Source organism: Nomascus leucogenys, chromosome 12, assembly GCF_006542625.1.
Source record: "Nomascus leucogenys isolate Asia chromosome 12, Asia_NLE_v1, whole genome shotgun sequence".
In the NCBI taxonomy this organism is placed as follows: Eukaryota; Metazoa; Chordata; class Mammalia; order Primates; family Hylobatidae; genus Nomascus; species Nomascus leucogenys.
The window spans coordinates 32,605,596-32,625,180 of NC_044392.1; the positions used below are offsets into that span (position 1 = coordinate 32,605,596).

The window sequence follows — 19,585 nt, forward strand, 5'->3', positions numbered from 1 at the left end:
AGCGAGACTTCGTCTCAAAAGAAAAAAAAAAAGAGGAGAATTGCTGAGCCAAGGGAAATACTGTGTGTTTTCATGCTTGAGGTAGGAAAGAGCTTGGTGCCTTTGAAAAGTTGGAAGGGGTTGATGTGACTAGTTTGAAAAGTTGGAAGGGGTTGATGTGACTAGTTCATTTCAGGTGAGGTTGGAGAGGTAAGCAGGAGCCAGAGCATGCAGGACTATAGGTTATGTTGAGAATTTTTTCTTTAAGAGATAGGGTCTTGCTGTGTTGGCCAGGTTGATCTTGAACACCTGGCCTCAAATGATCCTTCTACCTTAGCCTCCCAAAGTGCTGGGATTATAGGGATGAGCCACCATGCCCAGCCCAACAATTTTGCATTTTCTCTTAAGAAAAGCATCAGAGATTCTTCGGCAGGAAAGTGGTATGATTCAACTTATGTTTTTTTAAAGCTTATTCTAACTGCTTTTTGGACAATATGTTTACTAGGAGTGGTGGTATCTAGGAAACCAGATAGACCAGCAAGTATAAAATCTAAAAACCCAATATTCTAGGCAGGAGAATATGGTGCCAGAGTGGATATAGAAGCCGACTGATACAGGCTATATATTAGTAGTTGTGTTGACAGGACTTGGCAAGAATTGGGTGTTAGAAGTGCCAAGAGTGGGTCCCAGCTATTTCATTATTTTATTCCTTTGGGGAAGTTTCTGAGCATTGAATTGTAGGATTCTTTAAAATAGTAAAGCAAGACTGGCTAGTAATTATGTTATAGGGATGGAGTAGAATGTGGAACGATTCTTTTGCGGGGAGATATTAAGAATGCCTCTCTTGCCTTCAGGTCCGTGGTGTTAAAAAAAAAAAAAAAAAAAAAGAATGCCTCTTAAATTTCTTCATAGTAATGTGAGTATACATCAAAGGTTAAATGTCTTAAAATGTATTTAGAAAAACAAAAAGAAATAGGAAAATATTTACCAAAAAACCCTAACCCTCTATGCTAATGTTTATGTTCTTAAATTTTACTTATATACGTGAATCTTTGTAGTTTTTGCTAAAATACTAAGTAATTTATATAAAAGTGAGTTAAGAGATTTTTCTCTTTTTTTTAGTTGAGCTCATCCTTCTGCAGAATGCCCAATTCTTTTAAAAAAAGGAGAACCAAGAGATCATATTTTTACTTTTAAAAGTAACACCTGTGTCAAATAAGACTTCATTTTCACTTCAGCCAGTTCCTATTGTTGGCTGAAACAGCAAACAGATCAGTAAGAGGCAATAGTTACAATGCCATGTGGTCTATTGAAACCTAATGAAAAAGACAGGATTGAATTATCTAAATATTTCACCTGAAATAACATTTAACTGTGACCCTCTTCAGGTTCTATAAACTTACATTACAGCTATTTTTTATCTAATAAAAGTGAGATGTGAAGCCTGTCAGAGTTCACAAGCCAGATGTTTTGATGATTCCTCATATACAAACAATTTATGTATTTTCCAGTGCCAATAAGTGTATTTACCGTGAACCCGCAGGTGGCTCATTCAGTGAGATTAGTATTATATAAATAAGTAGTTGAGTTTAATTTTGCAGTTACTCTTTCTAAAGCCTATGCATAGGTTCTAGAAGGATCCTTAGACTTAGCAGAAAGTAGCCTCTGGGTCTCTCCCCGACTTCCTTTTCTGCTTCCAATTTCTTCCCCATGTTTCATTATCTCGTTTTAGTTTGAATTCGTCTGACATTGCTTATCTCCCAGGAATGTAAAACTGCATAACTGTATTAGTACAAAGTTGCATACTACTGGGAAAAGCTATTTGATGGGTCAGTTTTGGTAAGATATTTTTGAAGTGCCAGAGGAGTCAAGGAGAACACTTAGCGTGTGCTGTTTAGTATTACAAGACTTGTTGCAGAAGAATACTAGTAATGGATAGAAATGAGAATATTTGCTGTTTTAGTTATGGTGGTCCCCTCACTGGTATTTGATATTAAGTTTTATTACCCTTATTGCCTGTGAAAGGAGGACAATGATTGTAACAGTGTTTCACAGCTGTTTTAGGGTTACTAGGACTTGAGCTATACTAGCTCCTCTTTTAATGTTTATCCACGTATTTATATCACTGCTAACATAGTTATCCTGTAGTCTAGAGTTTCCTTGTACTTAGATTTTCCTTGAATGAGACTAGTGACCTCGTGATAAACCACCATATGCTACTCATTACAGTCATGCACTGCATAACGACATTTCCATCAACACCTGACTGCATATAGGACGCTGATCCCACAAGATTATAATGGAGCTGAAAAATTCCTGTTGTGACATAGTCACACAATGTGTTACTCACATGTTTGTGGTGATGTTGGCATAAATAAACCTACTGTGCTGCCACTTGTATTAAAGTATACTACATACAATTATGTATAGTACATAATACTTGGTAATGATAATAAATGACTATGTTACTGGTTACTATACTTTTTATCATTGTTTTAGAGTATACTTTTTCTACTTATTAAAAAAAGGTTAACTATAAAAGAGCCTGAGGCAGGTCCTTCAGGAGGTATTCCAGAACAAGGCATTTTATCAAAGGAGATGACAGCTCTACGTGTGTTATTGTCCCTAAAGACCTTCCAGTGGGACAAGATATGGAGGTGGAAGACAGAGATTTTGATGATTCTGACCCTGCGTAAGCCTAGGCTAATGCGTGTGTTTATGTCTTCCTTTTTAACAAAAAGGTTTCAAAAGAAAAAACCTTAAAAAATAGAAAAAGCTTATAGAATAATGATGTAAAGATTTTTGTACAGCTGTACAATGTGTTTGTGTTTTAAGCTGTGTTATTGCAAAAGAGTCAAAAAAAGTTAAAAAATACTTAGAAGTTTATAAAGTGAAATAGTTACAGTAAACTAAGGTTAATTTACTATTGGAGAAATAAAAATATTTTTATAAATGTAGTGTAGCCCAAGTGTACAGTGTTTTAAAAAGTCTGCAGTAGTGTACAGTAATGTCCTAGGCTCTCACACTCACTCACCACTCACTCACTGACTCACCTAGAGCAATGCCAGTCCTACAAGCTCCATTCATGGTAAGTGCCCTCTATAGGTCTACATCATTTTTTACCATATTTTTACTGTACCTTTTCTGTTTAGATATGTGTAGATACACAAATATTTATCATTGTGTTACAGTTGCCTACAATATTCAGTATAGCAACATGCTATACAAGTTTGTAGCCTAGTAGCAAATTATATAGCCTAGATGTGTAGTAGGCTATATCATCTAGGTTTGTGTAAGTACACTCTGTGATGTTCACACAATGTGGAAATCACCTAATGATGCATTTCTTAGAATATATCCCTGTTATTAAGCAATGCATGACTGTATCTGAATATATTCTATAGTTGATCTTTTTCTGTAATTAGTAAATTTCATAAATCTTTTTCTAGTTTGTTTATTAAATGGAAGGGCATTTTCAATTCTGACATATCTCTTCTGTATTTTGGAGAACTGAAACTGAGTGGCTTTATTATGGAAGTAAGTTATTCTTTGTGCAGACATATTTTATCAATCTGATATACCTATTCAATAAACAGTGACATTCTTTACGATAACACAGCCATAGAATAATTAAATATTCTCTTCTTTATTTTCAGTATTTTGCCAATCACTATTCTATATTTGGCGCATTTTTTTGATATCTTAGATTTAGAGGTCATTCTATAAGTCAGAATTCTTCCTCCCACAGCAGGATTACCTGAGCAGAATTTTTAATACTTATGATGAGCTGTAACATGGCCAAGAATTTGACTTGATGGGACTCAGCATGCAAGGTTTTAGGGGAGGATGAATATGCCTGGAATTTTGTGGAATTTGAAAGACTGCTGACCCTCCAAGTACAAATAAGTATTGCTCTTTAATGAGTCTGATTTTCTCAGCATAACCTGTTATTTATAAATACTGCAATAACTTTTTAAGAATTATTTATGGTATTAGACGAAATTATACGTTGGTACTTTGTGTTGCTTTTATGATCTCATAATTGTTTCTGCTCCTTGAAGGGAGGGGAACTATGTGTGGTAGTATGGTCTTCACCAGAGTTTAAGCAGCAAGGGGAATATAAATCTGTTAGAAAAAATTAGGGGCAATCCATCAGGAAATGGAGGGGGGGAAGTGCTGTTATTAATTCACTCTCACTTTTAGTATTTTTTAATATTTTTGTATTTTTAGTATTTCAGTATTTTTTACTTTATAAGCATATGTGATATTTTATACTAATCAAAACTAAAATTAATTTATCAATACATTTTTAAAGAGGAGCTAACATGAAAGCCTAGATTTTAAGAGCAGCTATGAAGAAAATACCTATTGTTTTATATCTTTAAGTTTCATTGTTATCATTTACCTAAATAAAACATTTTATATCAGTAAAAATACTTCATGTTTTCTGAGGTTTATTAATGCATAATAATAGGTCATAATTAGCTTATGATCTAATCTAAACTTAAACCTTTATTCTAAAACTATGATGATTACAACTCTTAAGAGATGTTATATATTTATTTAAAGATAATATAATATTTGGTTGGATTATCTTTGATATTTGTCAAAATATACCTTTCTTTCTCTTTAAGAATTGTCTTAATCTCCTTAAGACAGATTCTGTTTTATCCTTGTCTTACAAATAAGAACATTCAAGCAGGCACAGAGAGGTTAAATAATGTGGTGTGGTCACACAACTGTTAAGTGGCAGAGGCAAAATTCAAATCCAGAGAGCCTTTTTCCACAGCCCCCGCTCTTATTTGCTACTCCATCCTGACACTCTGAATAGAAGTACTGTCATTTTGTGTCAGTCAACAAATATTTACCAAACATTTACTCTGTGTTCATTAGTAAGATACAGAATATAAGGGAAGTTTTATATTGTGTTCAGGGATTGAAATCTAATGGGATCTTACTAAAATAGGCTCACAAAACAACTATATAAATTGCAAGTCAAGAAGGCCTATATTGGAAGTGTAAACTACTGTAGGAACATTGAAGAAGGAAAGATTACTCTGATTGGGAAGGCTTAATTTGCTTTTATAGAGGAAATAGTGTTTTCACTGGGATGTGTAAGCTTTCAAGGCAGGTGTGAGTGAGGTAGATTTAGGCAAGAGTGGGGAGGACCTTGAATGCCACACTGAGGAGTTTAGACATTTGGCCATAGGCAATTATGAGCCTTCAAAGATTTTTTGAGCAAGTAAATAACATGATCATATTGGCATTTAGGTACAAAATTATAGCAGCATGAAAAATGAATTAAAGATGGTTTGTTGTGTTGGAGAAATAGAGAATGTCAGTAAGATGAAGTGTCATGAAGATGGCAGAAGACCATATGTGGTCATCATCCCCTTGCTTACCAAGTCCTTACAGGAATTTACAGGAGATACTGTTTCACTGTGTGTTGTTTTAAAGAGTAAATCTCCAGTGATGCTGGAAAACAAGGAAGAGTACACACACACACACGCACACACGTATGTTTTTGTTTTTGTGGGTTTGTTTTTTTTGTTTGTTTGTTTTAGTTTTGTTACAGGCCATAAACTTCAAAGGACTCAAAGCAGATAGGATTGTATTGTTGAGGAAAACCAACACTCTAAAACATGCAGGAGAGAACTGCTCCAGAAGGGGTAGGGGTACTGGGTGAGCTGCACATCAGACATACGGATGCAAGGCTGAGGAAGGGCATGGGGCTGTAAACAGGGTGGTTACTTGGAGGGCTGCATGAAGAGCAGCAGAGTAAATCAGCGCCTTCACATTTGCTTGCTTACGTTGAGCGGAAGGCAGTTGATACTTTTAGCCACAGCCTAAGGCACTGAATGTGGAGCTTGAGCTAAAGAGGCAGAGCAATGGGAAGGCAGCTAATAACACTCAGGAAAAATGGTAGCACCGTCTTCTGAAAGGAAGGCAACCAGAATACCTCATCTAGCAGCATGTCCCTGGCATCTATGACAAGCAAATAGAGAACTCATGAAAAAAAGAAAAAAAACAGCCAGGAATTACCAACCATTTAAAGTTTACCAATATCATAAAGAAGACACATAACTCAACCAACAGAACCTAAACCTAAACAAAACAAATTAATAGAGCTGACAAAAACAGACTGTGAAATAGAACAGTCGGCTTTCTGAGAAAGACTTAAGAGAATATTGGGTCCATAGAAAAAAAAAATATATAGATATTGGAAATTAAAAACCTATTTGTTAAAGTTTTTATAATAAACAGTAAATTAATAAAATAGCACAGTGGGCCCAGTTTAAAAGCAAATTAGTGAGGTAGCAGATCAAATGGAGTTATTCTCCAAGAGTGTAACACAAAAAGATAATTACATGGAAACTGTAAAAGAGAAAGGAGAGTTAACACAAGAAATCTCAACATCTTTCTTATAGAAATAAAGGCAAGAAGAGATAAAATGGAGGAGAGAATAATAGTAGAAGCTGACTGAAGATGTATATCTTAGATTAAATTGGACCGTTGAGTATGGAACAGAATGACTGGTAAATGACAAAGGCCTAGTTAAAGAGATAGTGCAAAACCTTTCAGAAAGAAAAGCAAAAATAGTTACCTAAAGGGAATGGTAATCAGATTGCAGTAGTCTAAAGTGCCATATATGTATATGTGTGTACATATGTGCGTAGTGGTTCTGTGGAGAGCCACTCAGATGTCCCTCTGCCCTTTAGAACTGAAACGCTCATTCCTGCTAGGAGCTGACAGTAATCTAGAAAATCTCTCTCCAGGAATTGCCTTCTGCTGAAGAAAGTCACCTTGCCCAAGGTCATGTCCCCTTCCCTGGAATGACCCACATCTAGTAATTTATCAGTTTGGGGGATAAAGGCCTGACCCCTTTGTCTCCATTGAGGACAACTCTGAAGGGCCATTGCAGCTCCAGAGCTCTGTGTAGGATTGTCTGAGGCCATCCTCTTCCTCACTTGCCCACAAGTGTAGATCTTAAGGTCACAACCAGCAAACTTTTTGCAAATATATCTCCAGTTCAGAATTGGTTTCCCAGGGAATGCAACCTGTGACAATGTTTTTAAACACCATGGGATACTCACTAACATTCATTATGTATTATGATACAAATTTCCTTCAAAGACCGATGGAAGAGACCATGTTTTCTGACCATAATACAATATGATTAGATATTAACAACCACCCCAGGAACCACCAGCCAATCCCATTTATATCATACACACACACACACACACACGCACGCACACATACACACACGAATCTCTCTCTCTCTCTTTTTTTTTTTGTTTTTGTTGTTGTTGTTGAGAAGGAATCTCGCTCTTTCACCCAGGCTGGAGTGCAGTGGCGCGATCTCGGCTCACTGCAACCTCCGCGCTCCCGGGTTCAAGCCATTCTTCTGCCTCAGCCCCCCAAGTAGCTGAGACTACAGGCACATGCCACCATGCTCGGCTAATTTTTGTATTTTTAGTAGAAACAGGGTTTCACCATGTCGATCAGGCTGGTCTCTAACTCCTGACCTCGGGTGATCCACCCGCCTCAGCCTCCCAAAGTGCTGGGATTACAGGCATGAGCCACCGCGCTAGGCCAACACACGCGAACCTCTTCAGATTTCAAGTGCTGTGCATGTAGCAGACACTTATATGAAAGTAATCTTTTAATGAATGTAATGCAAGTTAAATAAAATTTTCTTTTTTTTGAGACAGGGTCCTGCTCTGTCCGACAACCCAGGCTGGAGCGCAGTGGTGTCATCTTGGATCACTGTAGCCTCGACCTCACAGGCTCAAGCCATCCTCCCACACAGCCTCCCAAGTAGCTGGGACTACAGGCATGCACCACTACACCTGGCTACTTTTTGTATTTTTTGTAGCAACGGGGTCTCTCTGTGTTGCCGAGGCTGCTCTCAAACTCCTCCCAAAGTGCCGATTATAGGCATGAGCCTGGCCATCAAACAAAATTTGAGAGAGAATACGTTCTAATAAAACAGTTTACTGAAACTGAGTAATTTAAAAGTGTTTTTTTCCCTGACCGGAAATAAGAAAAAGAACATTAGTACTCACCTTTCACAATTTCATAAATTACATCTTATGTCACAAAATGACAGCTTCCCACTATATAATCTGAGTAAGGCTTCTGTTTGTTTTCTGAGATGGAGTCTGATCTGTCGCCCAGGCTGGAGTGCAATGCACAGTCTCGGCTCACTGCAACCTCCATCTCCCAGGTTCAGGTGATTCTCCTGCCTGAGCCTCCTGAATATCTGGGATTACAGGCACGCACCACCATGCCCAGCTAATTTTTGTAGAGACAGGTTTTCACCATGTTGAGACAGGGCTTCACCATGTTAGCCAGGCTGGTCTCCAACTCCTGACCACAAATGATTCACTCACCTCTGCCTCTGAAAGTGTTGGGATTACAGGCGTGGGCCACCATGCCCAGCTGAGTAGATTTTTAATATTGGATACTTACTTGCTAGAAAAATTATGGAGAACAGAATGAAAGTAATAAATATGAAATACAATATAAAGACATCCTTATTTTCTAGTTTATCAAAATGTTTTTCCTAAACATAATACATTTATAGCTGACATTTGATGGAAACCTGGCAAATAAAACTTAAGTAATTAAATAAATGCATGCCTTTAAAACATCCTTAAGTGACGGAACCACAAATGTGAATGCTGCTCAGAATCTTTGCACCCTAAGCTACACCTGTCATGATTCTTTCTGATTTCCACTTTCATAGAGGTGATCCACTTACGACCTTGGCCTCTCAATCTGTTGTTCTTCTTTCTTCTAACATTCTTGCCCTCAAACTAATGTTAGCCATGGTTATTTATGCCTTAAAACTGATCATTATCAATCACTATAGCCCCCTCTCCTCCCACCCACAGTAATCTCAGTCTCCAGTATCTTTTAACTTTCCAGCTCTCTTCCTCTAACATACTGATCTCAATAATTATCCCATACCACTAGGAGCTCAAATTCATTGATCCACCGTTGTCGATTACCTCTTTATCCACTAGGTCCTCTCTTCCTGTCTTTCTCAATTTAAATTTTTTTTGTACATTATTATCATTCCCTTCTCTCTGTCTAACCCTCATTAAATTCAGGGCTATTTGTGACCATATTTTTTCTCTTAAAGACGAATTACCACTAAGTTGATAAACTAACATTTTTTTTAAAAGCTTTTGAAATCAATAGCATCAAATTGGTTCATTTTAAATCAAAGTTGTTAAGATCTCTACTGTCTTTATAAAATACAAGTCTTTCACAGTAATGAACTAGCTTCACATTTTGTGTGATTCTCATAATCTATTGATAAAAAGAAATGCAATTATTATTTTTCCCCGATGTAGATGAAAGCAGACTTTACATTGGGCCACAGAAAAACCCTTATAAGCACTGTCTCTATATTACATGTATTTCATAAATAAGTTAGTGTTTCATATAGCTAGTGTTTTTCTTATTTATACCATATGACTAACTTTAATCTATATGTGAATGTATATTTAATAGGAAATTGCCCGGCATTTACGCCCTGAAACTCTAAGAGCAATCTTTGGTAAAACTAAGATCCAGAATGCTGTTCACTGTACTGATCTGCCAGAGGATGGCCTATTAGAGGTAAGATAAAGAAGGTAAACATCCTATTTGTATTTCAAGCTCATAAATTATCTCAGGAGTTGTGATGTGTAAGAAAACTTTTTGTTTTATTATTATACTTTAAGTTCTAGGTTACATGTGCAGAAAGTGCAGTTTTGTTACATAGGTATACATGTGCCCTGGTGGTTTGCTGCACCCATCAACCCATCCACCTACATTAGGTATTTCTCCTAATGTTATCCCTCCCCTATCCCCCCCACCCCCTGACAAGTCCTGGTGTGTAATGTTCCCCTTGGATGACTCTCTTACTTGGCCATCTGATGATTTTGGACTGCAGCTTTGAAAGACCAAATTGTAGCATGCTGCATAGCTTTCAAAGAATTTAGATATTTTTTTCTGGTTGGCATATGTTATGATTTTAAAATAATTAAATTGTGTGAAATTTGTTCTTATATCAGGTGACTATACCATCACCATAAATTGCTAGTCATGAAAATACATACAGTTGACCCTTGAACAATGTTTGAACTGTGCTGGTCCACTTATATATTCATTTGTTCAATAAATATATTAGAAAGTTTTTTGGAGATTTGTGACAATTTGAAAAAACTCTTGGGTGAACTTTGTAGCCTAGAAATATAAAAAAAAATAGAAAAAAATGTATATTATGAATGCATAACATATATATAGATACTAGTCTATTTACGTGTTAATCGACTTTTTGTTATCGATGAAGCTCCCGGTCAACAGCATTATTAGTTAAGCTTTTGGGGAATCAAAAGTTATATGTAGATTTTTCCACTGTGCAGGGGATAGGTACCCCATACCTCCACACTGTTTAAGGGTCAACTGTTTTCCAATGAAATTAAGAAGTCCAGCCAGACTCAGTGGCATGCACCTGGAGTCCCAGCTATTTGGGAGGCTTAAATGGGAGGATTGCTTGAGGCCAGGAGTTCAAGGCCACAGTGTGCTATGACTGCATTTGTGAATAGCCCCTGCACTCCACCCTGGACATCATAGCGAGACTTTGCCTCTAAAAAGGCGGAGAAGGAGTCTAATATTCAGTGTGATAGTGTTACTCATGGCAAATTCATATGGGTCTGCAGCAACCTCAGTACCTGCCTCTTCAGAAGAAAGAATTCAACTGAGGAAGCATAAGGCAGAAGGAGAGACTGAGGCAAGTTTTAGAGCAGGAGTGAAAGTTTACTTAAAAGCTTTACAGCAGGAGCAAAAGAAAGGAAAGTACACTTGGAAGAGGGCCAAGCAGGTGACTTGAAAGACAAGTGTATGGCTTGACCTTTTGACTTGGGGTTTTTATATGATGGCATACCTCCAGGGTCTTGCATTACTTCTGACCACCTGCCCAACTCCTGAGATCTTATTGAGAAGCCACTCGTCACCAGTTTTAGGTGTTTTCTATCTACTAGGAGCCCGCCTTTCCCTGGCGCCAGCTGTGACCAATTATTATTTCAGAGAAACAGTTAACAACTATCTGACCATCGCTGATGGTTTCCCGACACTCCTGGTGTGAGGTATGGGAGCCCTTTCCTGCCCTGCTCATACCCGACTAGCTACCAACTATAACAGTAGCACTCAAAGTGATAGCTAACATTTTGGTCACCTTTATTAACCAGATTCTACCATGACACATGCGTTGTATAAATGATTTTTTTTCATTGCCATAGCAACTCCATAGGCTAGTATTCATTATATCTGTTTTTTTAGGAAACTGAAATCGAGACTCAGAGAGGTTAAGTAACATCCCCAAACCAGACAGCTAATATGAAACAGAGCCATATTTGATCTCTCATCTTTTAAATTAACATAAAATATGAAACAAAGAATTCCGAGAAAATATAAGTGAAACTGGGTCTGGTTTAGGGTTAAGAAAGTCATTTCTAGGCCAAAATCCAAGAAGGAAACTGTAAATAAAAATTTTATTTTTTTAACTTCTTATGAATTTTAAAATTTTTGTGTCAAAATAAGATAAATGAAATTTAAGATAATAAATTTAAGTGATTATACTATAAATGACAGAAAAATGGTTGATATCCTTAATACACATTTATTTTAATGAGTATTATGTTTTATGTGATCAAATCTATTAGTCTTTTAAAAAAACATTATGTCCTGGAAGTTGTACATAGAAAAGCCTTCCCCAAATATTTTGTTTTCATTTTCATACATTGAAATGTTCAATCCATCTGGAATTTATTAGACATATAGTGTGAGGTATGGATTTAGCCAGCTATCACAATATTGTTTATTAATAATAAACAATTTATTTTATTTAAATGGCTAAATCCTTCCATCCTTTCATTGTTCTTTCTCATTTATTGAATACTTATATACATCCTTGCCTGTTTCTGAACTTCCTGTTTTATTCCATTGATCTGTACCAGCAAAATACTGTTTTTATTATTGTAGCTTATTTATACTTTACAAAAGTGTTCTTGGTTAGTCCCTAAAATGTATTCCTCCAAATGAACTTTTTATTTATTTATTTATTTATTTATTTATTTATTTATTTATTTATTTATTGAGAGGGAGTCTCACTCTGACGCCCAGGCTGTAGTGCAGTGGCACGATCTCGGCTCACTGCAACCTCCGCCTCCTGAGTTCAAGCATTTCTCCAGCCTCAGCCTCCTGCATAGCTGGGATTACAGGTGCATGCCACCATGCCCAGCTAATTTTTTGTATTTCTAGTAGAGATGAAGTTTTACCATGTTAGCCAGGCTGGTCTCCTGACCTCAGGTGATCCACCCACCTCAGCCTCGCAAAGTTCTGGGATTAAAGGCATGAGCCACCATGCCTGGCCAACCTCCGAATGAACTTCAAATGACTTTTTACCGAGGTCTTTACTCCACCCCTACAAAATGCAAATGGGACCTTGAGTGATGTTACAATATGTTTATAAATTATATGAAAATGTCATATCTGTAATAGTGAATTTCTCCAACTTCGTATGTGGTATGCCTCTCCTTTTATGCAAGCAGTAGAGTCACTTTTTTTCATATAGTTCTTAGTAGTAGTCTATTAAATTTATCACCATAAGTCTCTTTGTTGTTGTTACAGAAAGTGGCTTTGTTAGCTCCATTAAGATTTTCTGGTATAATCCCAAGATATTTGTAAAACCTTTTCTATTATGCATCTTTGTATGAAATTTAGACATACTTGTGAAATGTAAAAATGTACTAAGCTTTATTTTTTAATAACCAAAAAGATTAAATGTTTATTTTAAATTTTAACTTATTTTATAAATAAATATTTCCTCACCTTCTGGTAGCTTGGACCTATCAACTATGTTTGAACAGAGACTTTTACTTAATGAGACTGAAATGTTATTAACCATGAAATTTATACCTATTAAAAATATTATCCAAGAGGGCCTGAGGAAAAAAAAGAAAAAGGAAAAAGTATTATCTAAGGTATGCCTATGATTTTGCTTATATCGTTTGAAGTAGATTATTACTGCCTGTAGTTTGCAAAGCCATTTACTAAATGATTGAAATTTTTCTGATCTAACTTCACTGGAGATTTCATCGTACATTAATGACTGTGTGGTTTAGAGAATTAATCAAAAATCAGAAGTTAGAGCATCAGTAGCTTCCTTTTATATGGCTGATTATTTTACTTGATATGATCTTGAATAAGTCACATTTTCTTTCCATGCTTCACTTCTTTTATCAATAAAATGAAATAAAGAGTGCTGATATAGTCAAGGATGCCTTTATCAATTAACTACTTTCAGATTATTATTTGGCTTCAGATGATAAAATATTATGAAAATACATAAAGGCCAAATGAGGCATCTGGCTATAGGTCTTCAAAGTGAAAATCCAAGTGACACAAGACAAGTTGTCTGATCAGTGAGCACTTTGTTCTTAAGATCAGCTCTTCATTAGGGGGACATCCTTTAGATGTAGAGTGACCATAAAACTTATTGCCCAATTAAACACCCTTTGAAAGGCAGCTCTAATCAGAAAAGATGTTCGGACAAGTGGCGCAAACCAGAACTGTCACACGCAAACTGGAATATATTGTTATCCTATTTATATGGCAAGAAGAGAAAGAGGGGAACATGCCACTTCTCTTTAATCTTTCCCTAATGTGATGTTTACTGAGCTATGTGTCATGAGTGTAGAGCTCAGAAAGTATGGCTTCAGTTTATATTTTGTCATTATCCATTATTTTATTTATTTATTTATTTATTTATTTATTTATTTTTATAGCAAACAATTATAGAACATGTTTTACTTGCTGGATTGTGATAGGATCAAACAATTCATTTCTACTGTTCTCCTAGAACTCATAGTGAGTTTGAGAGGTCAAAGATCTTAGCATGAATACAGAAATTTGTTTTCTTTGAATATTGCTAATTGTGACCCAGTCAATTTTGTGATTATAGGAATAAATTATGGTATTTATAATATGAGACATTCTAGAATGTTCTTTCACTGTTAATGTTCTCTTATACTCTGCTGGTTGTAACTACAAAGGTCTTAAATTTGTGTGTTAAAGATAGCATTGATGGTAAAATGTTCAGCTGAGTAATCAAATACTAGTTTTCTATTAATGGCAAAAGAATTTTTGAAGTAATAATGCCCACTGCTGGCAATGCTACAGTAAAGTAGATACCCTCATATAGCTGGTGACAACTATGGGAAAAACATATTGAAAGCCTTGGAGTATTTCTATAACTTTTGTCCCAGAATTCTACTTCTTAGAATCTAAGCAAAGGAAGAGAGTGGCAGCAGGACTACAAAGTGGAAAGCTATCTGCACAGATGTTCATGGAAGGAGTATTTGTGATCATTAACAATGGAAATAATATGCATGTTTACAGATACATCCCACCTTCCCTCCTCTAAGAAACCTCCCATGGCACCCATAGTCTGCATCAGTCCGTATGTGTGTTTTCATAGCACTTTGCCTTCCTATACTATAGTGGTGTAGCCAAGAGTCAAAATAGCTCTGTACTCCTGGGCAAGTTACTCATCTCACTGTGCGTAGGTTTCCTCACTCTGTAAAACGAAGATAACAGTACCTGCCCTATCAAATATCATTGTGCCTAGCAAATAGTAATTGCTCAACAAATGATAGTAGTTATTATTATTATTACTATTACAGCACAGTGTCTGTTTGCTCATGTGAGACTGTGAGTACACATAGTAGAGAAGAGATTTTTTCCTGCGTGGCATATAAAAGCTCTTCAATAAGTGATTTTTTTTAAAAGAAAGGAAGGAAGAGTTTAGTTAAATAAATTATATTTTTTGCACTCAGTGAAAAAGTATGTCACACTTTATAGAGAAGACTCTATAACAGTGTTTCCTAGCCTTGGTTGCACATCAGAATCACCTAGCCAGTTTTTTAAATACTGATGTCCAGACTCACCCCCAGAGATTCTAATTTTTTTTTTTTTGAGACAGAGTCTCACTCTGTTGCCCAGGCTGGAGTGCAGTGGTGCAATCTCGACTCACTGCAACCTCTGCTTCCTGGGTTCAAGCTATTCTCCTGCCTCAGCCTCCCAAGTTGCTGGGACTACAGGTGCATGCCACCACGCCCAGCTAATTTTTTGTATTTTTAGTAGAGACAGCATTTTGCTGTGTTAGCCAGGATGGTCTTGATCGCCTGACCTTGTGATCTGCCCGCCTTGGCCTCCCAAAGTGCTGGGATTACAGACGTAAGCTACCACGCCTGGCCAAGATTCTAATTTTTTTAAACAATTTTAAACTTTTAGAAAAGTTGCAGTTAATGTACAATAAATTTTTTATGAACATTTGAGAGTAAGTCATCAACATTATGTGCATACTTCTGAATCCTTTAGTGTGTATTTTTAACATAAAAGGGTATTTTTTTTAAATAATCACATTACAAGCGTCCAAATAAGGAAATCAACATTCATTTATTACTACCATCTAATCCTTAGACTCCATTCAGATTTCACCAATTGTCTCAATAAGATTCTTTGTTAGCAAAAGGATCCAGGTCAGTATCATGCATTGCATTTAGTTTTCTCCTTAGTCTCTTTCAATCTAGATCAGTTTCTGAATTTTTCCTTGACTTTCATGACCTTAACACCTTTAAAGATAACAAGTAGAGATTATAATTTAATTGATCCATTTATCCCTTCGCTCATCAGAAATTTTTCTAGATGGCTTCCACCTACAGTTCTAACAAGATACTGGCAAATTTATTTTGCTGTATGGTATACATTACTCATACGAGAAGTCATTTGTTGGCTCCCCGTTGTCTATGAAAATGAATGATGCCTTTGTGATGTTATGACTCAACCTCGTGTACGCCTCCCCTCTTCTCCACTTCAGTGTTAGTTGTCATCTCACTCATGTCACCAATGATACTTCTGAGAGGCAGTTTTACTTTCTCCTCGCTTCTTTCATCTTTCCCCAGGATTCGTTGAAACACATCTTTGGGAATCATTGTATGTGGGGAAAATAATATCTACTTCTTTGCCTTTCACTTTACCTCTAAACCTCTGGTCTTTTCCAAGGACCTTCTTTTTCTGATTTTCTCTTACGGGAACAACCAAAACTTTGCATGTACTAAAATTGAGAACCTCAATGTTGCTGAATGGGTATGTGGTAGAATATTCAAGTATGTTCGAATTTTAATTCTGTATGCCAAAATGATAGGTCAATCATTCATTTAGGTACTTTTATTATTATTATTATTTTGAGACAAGGTCTCACCCTGTCTCCTGGGCTGGATTGCAATGTCATGATCATGGCTCACTGCAGCTTTCACCTCCTGGGCTCAAGCAATCCTCCTGCCTTAGCCTCCTGAGACGCTAGGACTATAGGCTGTGCGACCATGCCCAAATAATTTTTTTTTTTTTGTAAAGATGGGGTCTCATCATGTTGCCCAGGCTGGTCTTGAAATCCTGGGTTTGAGCAATTCCCCAGCCTCAGCCTCCCAACGTTCTGGGATTATAGGTGAGAGTCACCATGCCTGGCCTGTATTTATATTTTTTAAACATTAAAACGCTTCACTGAGAACACAGCAGTAAACAGAATACATGTGGCTCTTATCTTCACAGAGCTCACCTTTCAGGAGACAGTTATGTATAGCAAATATTTTATAGGATGATGAAAACATGGGTCTTTCCTGTTTTTTTTCTAAATGTTTTGTAACTTGGTGATACCACTTTTGTGATTATAAAAGTTTAAGAAGCATATAAAATATTTAATTGTATGTATAAGTGTAATTGCCCAACAGGTTCTTCCTGCCCCCTGCACAGAGAAAATCAGTTCACCAAGACTGTGGTATTGAAGTTACCATTTTAATTGACAAGAGGCCGCCCACATAAGAGATGGAATTATTACTCAAATCAGTCTCCCGAAAGGATCAAAGGTTAAGGTTTTTATGGACAATTTGGTGGGCAAGGGTAGGAAGTGTGTACTGCTGACTGACTGGGGATGAAATCATAGAGATGTAGAAAACGGTCCTCTTGTGCTGAGTCTACCTCTGGGTGGGGCCACAGGATCAGTTGAGTCATAAGTCAGGGTCAAGGTGAGGTCCATCGGTTGCCAGAATGCACATCTAAAAAACATCTCAAAAGACCAATCTTAGGTTTTACGATAGTGATGTTACCTACGGGATCAATTGGGGAGATCACAAATCTTGTGACCTCTGAACCACATGACCCCTGAGCAATAAAGCATTATAGAACCTACGTCTACATTTTAGCAGCATTCAAGCCCCTCCCATAATATTAATATTGTGGCTTTTCATTAGTTTTACAAAGACAATTTTCAGTTCCTGAGCCAGGAAGGGGTTAGTTCTTGTTTTCAGGTGAAACTATAGACTGAATTCCTCTCATGGTGAGCTTGGCTGACACCCAAGAATGAGTGAAGACAGCCAGTCTGTGAGGCCAGAAGCAAGATGGAGTCAGCTATGCTAGACCCTCTCACTGTCATAGTCTTTGCAAAGTCAGTTTCATAAGTAGTTGATCAAATCTGAATTTGGATACATAATTATTTCTGCATGGATTCTTATTCTGGTACACTCTGGGGGAAAAAATAGTGAATCAAGGATTAATCAGAAATAAACATAGGTGCAGGGTGACTAAGATGATTGGACAGGCCACAATTTCTTGGCCATGATTAACGCAGGCCTCCGCACATACTGACACTCATAATTTATCTTTAGTTTTAGTTTCTATCTTGAAAGAAGAAGAGTTGTGATTTTTACTAGTACATTGTCAAAGAGGGAACAACTTGTACAAATACAAAAGCAAACAGCTTTCTCTCAGAGATCTAAAAATAGTGCAATAAGACTGGGGCTTTGACCAGGAGGTAGAAAATGGCAAGAGATAAAGCTGGAAACGTCAGCAGGGGCCTTGTAAAGTCATATTAAGACAACTGAACTTCATCTTCAGGCCATTAGGGATCCAAATAAATGTTTTACCCGGGGAATAGCACAATCATATCTGTGTTATAGAGGTCACTCTGGCTGCAGTGTAGAGAACAGATGAAAGGGCCCTGGGGTTGGGCAGGGAAACAAGTGGGTGGAGTCTAGGGGGACAGAGACTAGGTTGAAGTCTATTAAGTAATTCAGGAGAAAATTCTGGTTTCCTGAATTGCTATGGCAGAAGGGATAGCCAGAAGCAGTGAGCTTCAAAAGACATTTAGTGGGGTAGAACAGACAGCCTCAGAGACTAATTGGATGTGAAAGGTAGCCTGTGGGAATGAATCCAGATTAATGCCTATCCCCAAGCAAACATGATAGTACCATCTTTATCTGTGATACCAAAATCTAAAAATCTAAAAATATCTGAAAACCAAAGTTTTTTCATAAGTTTAATGGTAAAGCCTAACCTGATCTTATATCGTGTATCATTAAACAGTTTTGTTTCAGTAGCTTGACAAAACATTTAATGTATATCATTTTTATTTAACCTATTTAGTGTGACTGTCCACACTGCTGTAAAAATATTAATGTATTTGATGATGAGTGACTTCCCAGACCCCTTGAAGTATTATATAATATATACTATATATTCCAGATTATTATTGTAAATTCCAAAACATCTGGCACCAGGAGTCTTGAATAAGAGATAGTAGACAAAGTTTGAAGTGGCCGTGGAGAAAGTGCTGAGGACAGAATATATATTTATGGGTTATATTTACAATTCAGTTGATTTAGGAGATTACAAGTATTATGGTGTTATTATTTTCTAGTGAACAGTTTGGCCCAGGGGTGAGGTTTTTACAGGAGGGTACGATGAGGAAAGATAATTGAGGATGTTAGCAACTGTAGTTGAAGTTATAAACAAGGAAAGATGTGATGGCAGGAGGTGCTTGAAGAAAGGGAGAAAGTAGATGGGCCAAGGGACTAAATGCTTTTCTAAAGTACCTACAGAGACCCCAGGAATAACAGGGAAAGAGCTGTGTCACGGTACACTTGAGAAGTGGAGCTTTCCATGGTAATGGATGATATGGTTCCAAGTGTGGCCATGGAAGGAGGTAGCCAGTGTGGAGTGGAGATCGGTATCAGTCGCTAGAGATATGTAAGTCTAGGAACTGAGAGAAGCTTTCATATTGAGTGGCATTGAAATCACCTTGGATCATGGTTAGGTTAGGAGGTAGGGTGGAGAGGAAAATGGTGACTCAAAGTCTGAATTCTTTCACAAACGAGGGAAGTTTGTGAACCAAAGGTGTGACAGCAACAAGAAGAAAAGATCTAGCCAGATGGCATAAGCCTCAAAAAGTCAGGAGTTCATATATAAGGGGAGGAGGTCTTAAAGTAGCACTGGGACAAAGGATAGAACTACTCCTACCCTCCTGGCCAGAGATTCTTCTCCTGAGGACTCCAAGGAATTGATGCCCTTAGGGGATATCCAAGTTTCATTTAAGGCTAAGAGGCCTATGAAGAGATTCAAGTTTCAAGGGAGTTTACAATGGCACTGAAGTTCCGCAGAAAGCAATAGGAATAGTTAGAGATTGGGGAAGGGAAGAAGAATCTCAGAGCCATGT

General features: G+C 37.1%; 1 protein-coding gene across 4 annotated transcripts in view; it reads left to right on the top strand.

Moving 5' to 3' along the window:
* The window catches only part of NME7 (NME/NM23 family member 7), a 229,431-nt gene that overhangs the window by 181,834 nt on the left and 28,012 nt on the right, over positions 1 to 19,585 (top strand). For 2 of the 4 annotated variants that reach the window (XM_004089818.3, XM_030824009.1), the window contains exon 11: positions 9,505 to 9,612. In XM_004089818.3, coding sequence (XP_004089866.1) covers positions 9,505 to 9,612 — 108 coding nt within the window. Of the gene's footprint in view, positions 1 to 9,504; positions 9,627 to 10,400; positions 11,559 to 19,585 lie in introns of those variants that run through there. The other 2 variants (XM_030824008.1, XM_030824010.1) reach the window with 2 other exon arrangements.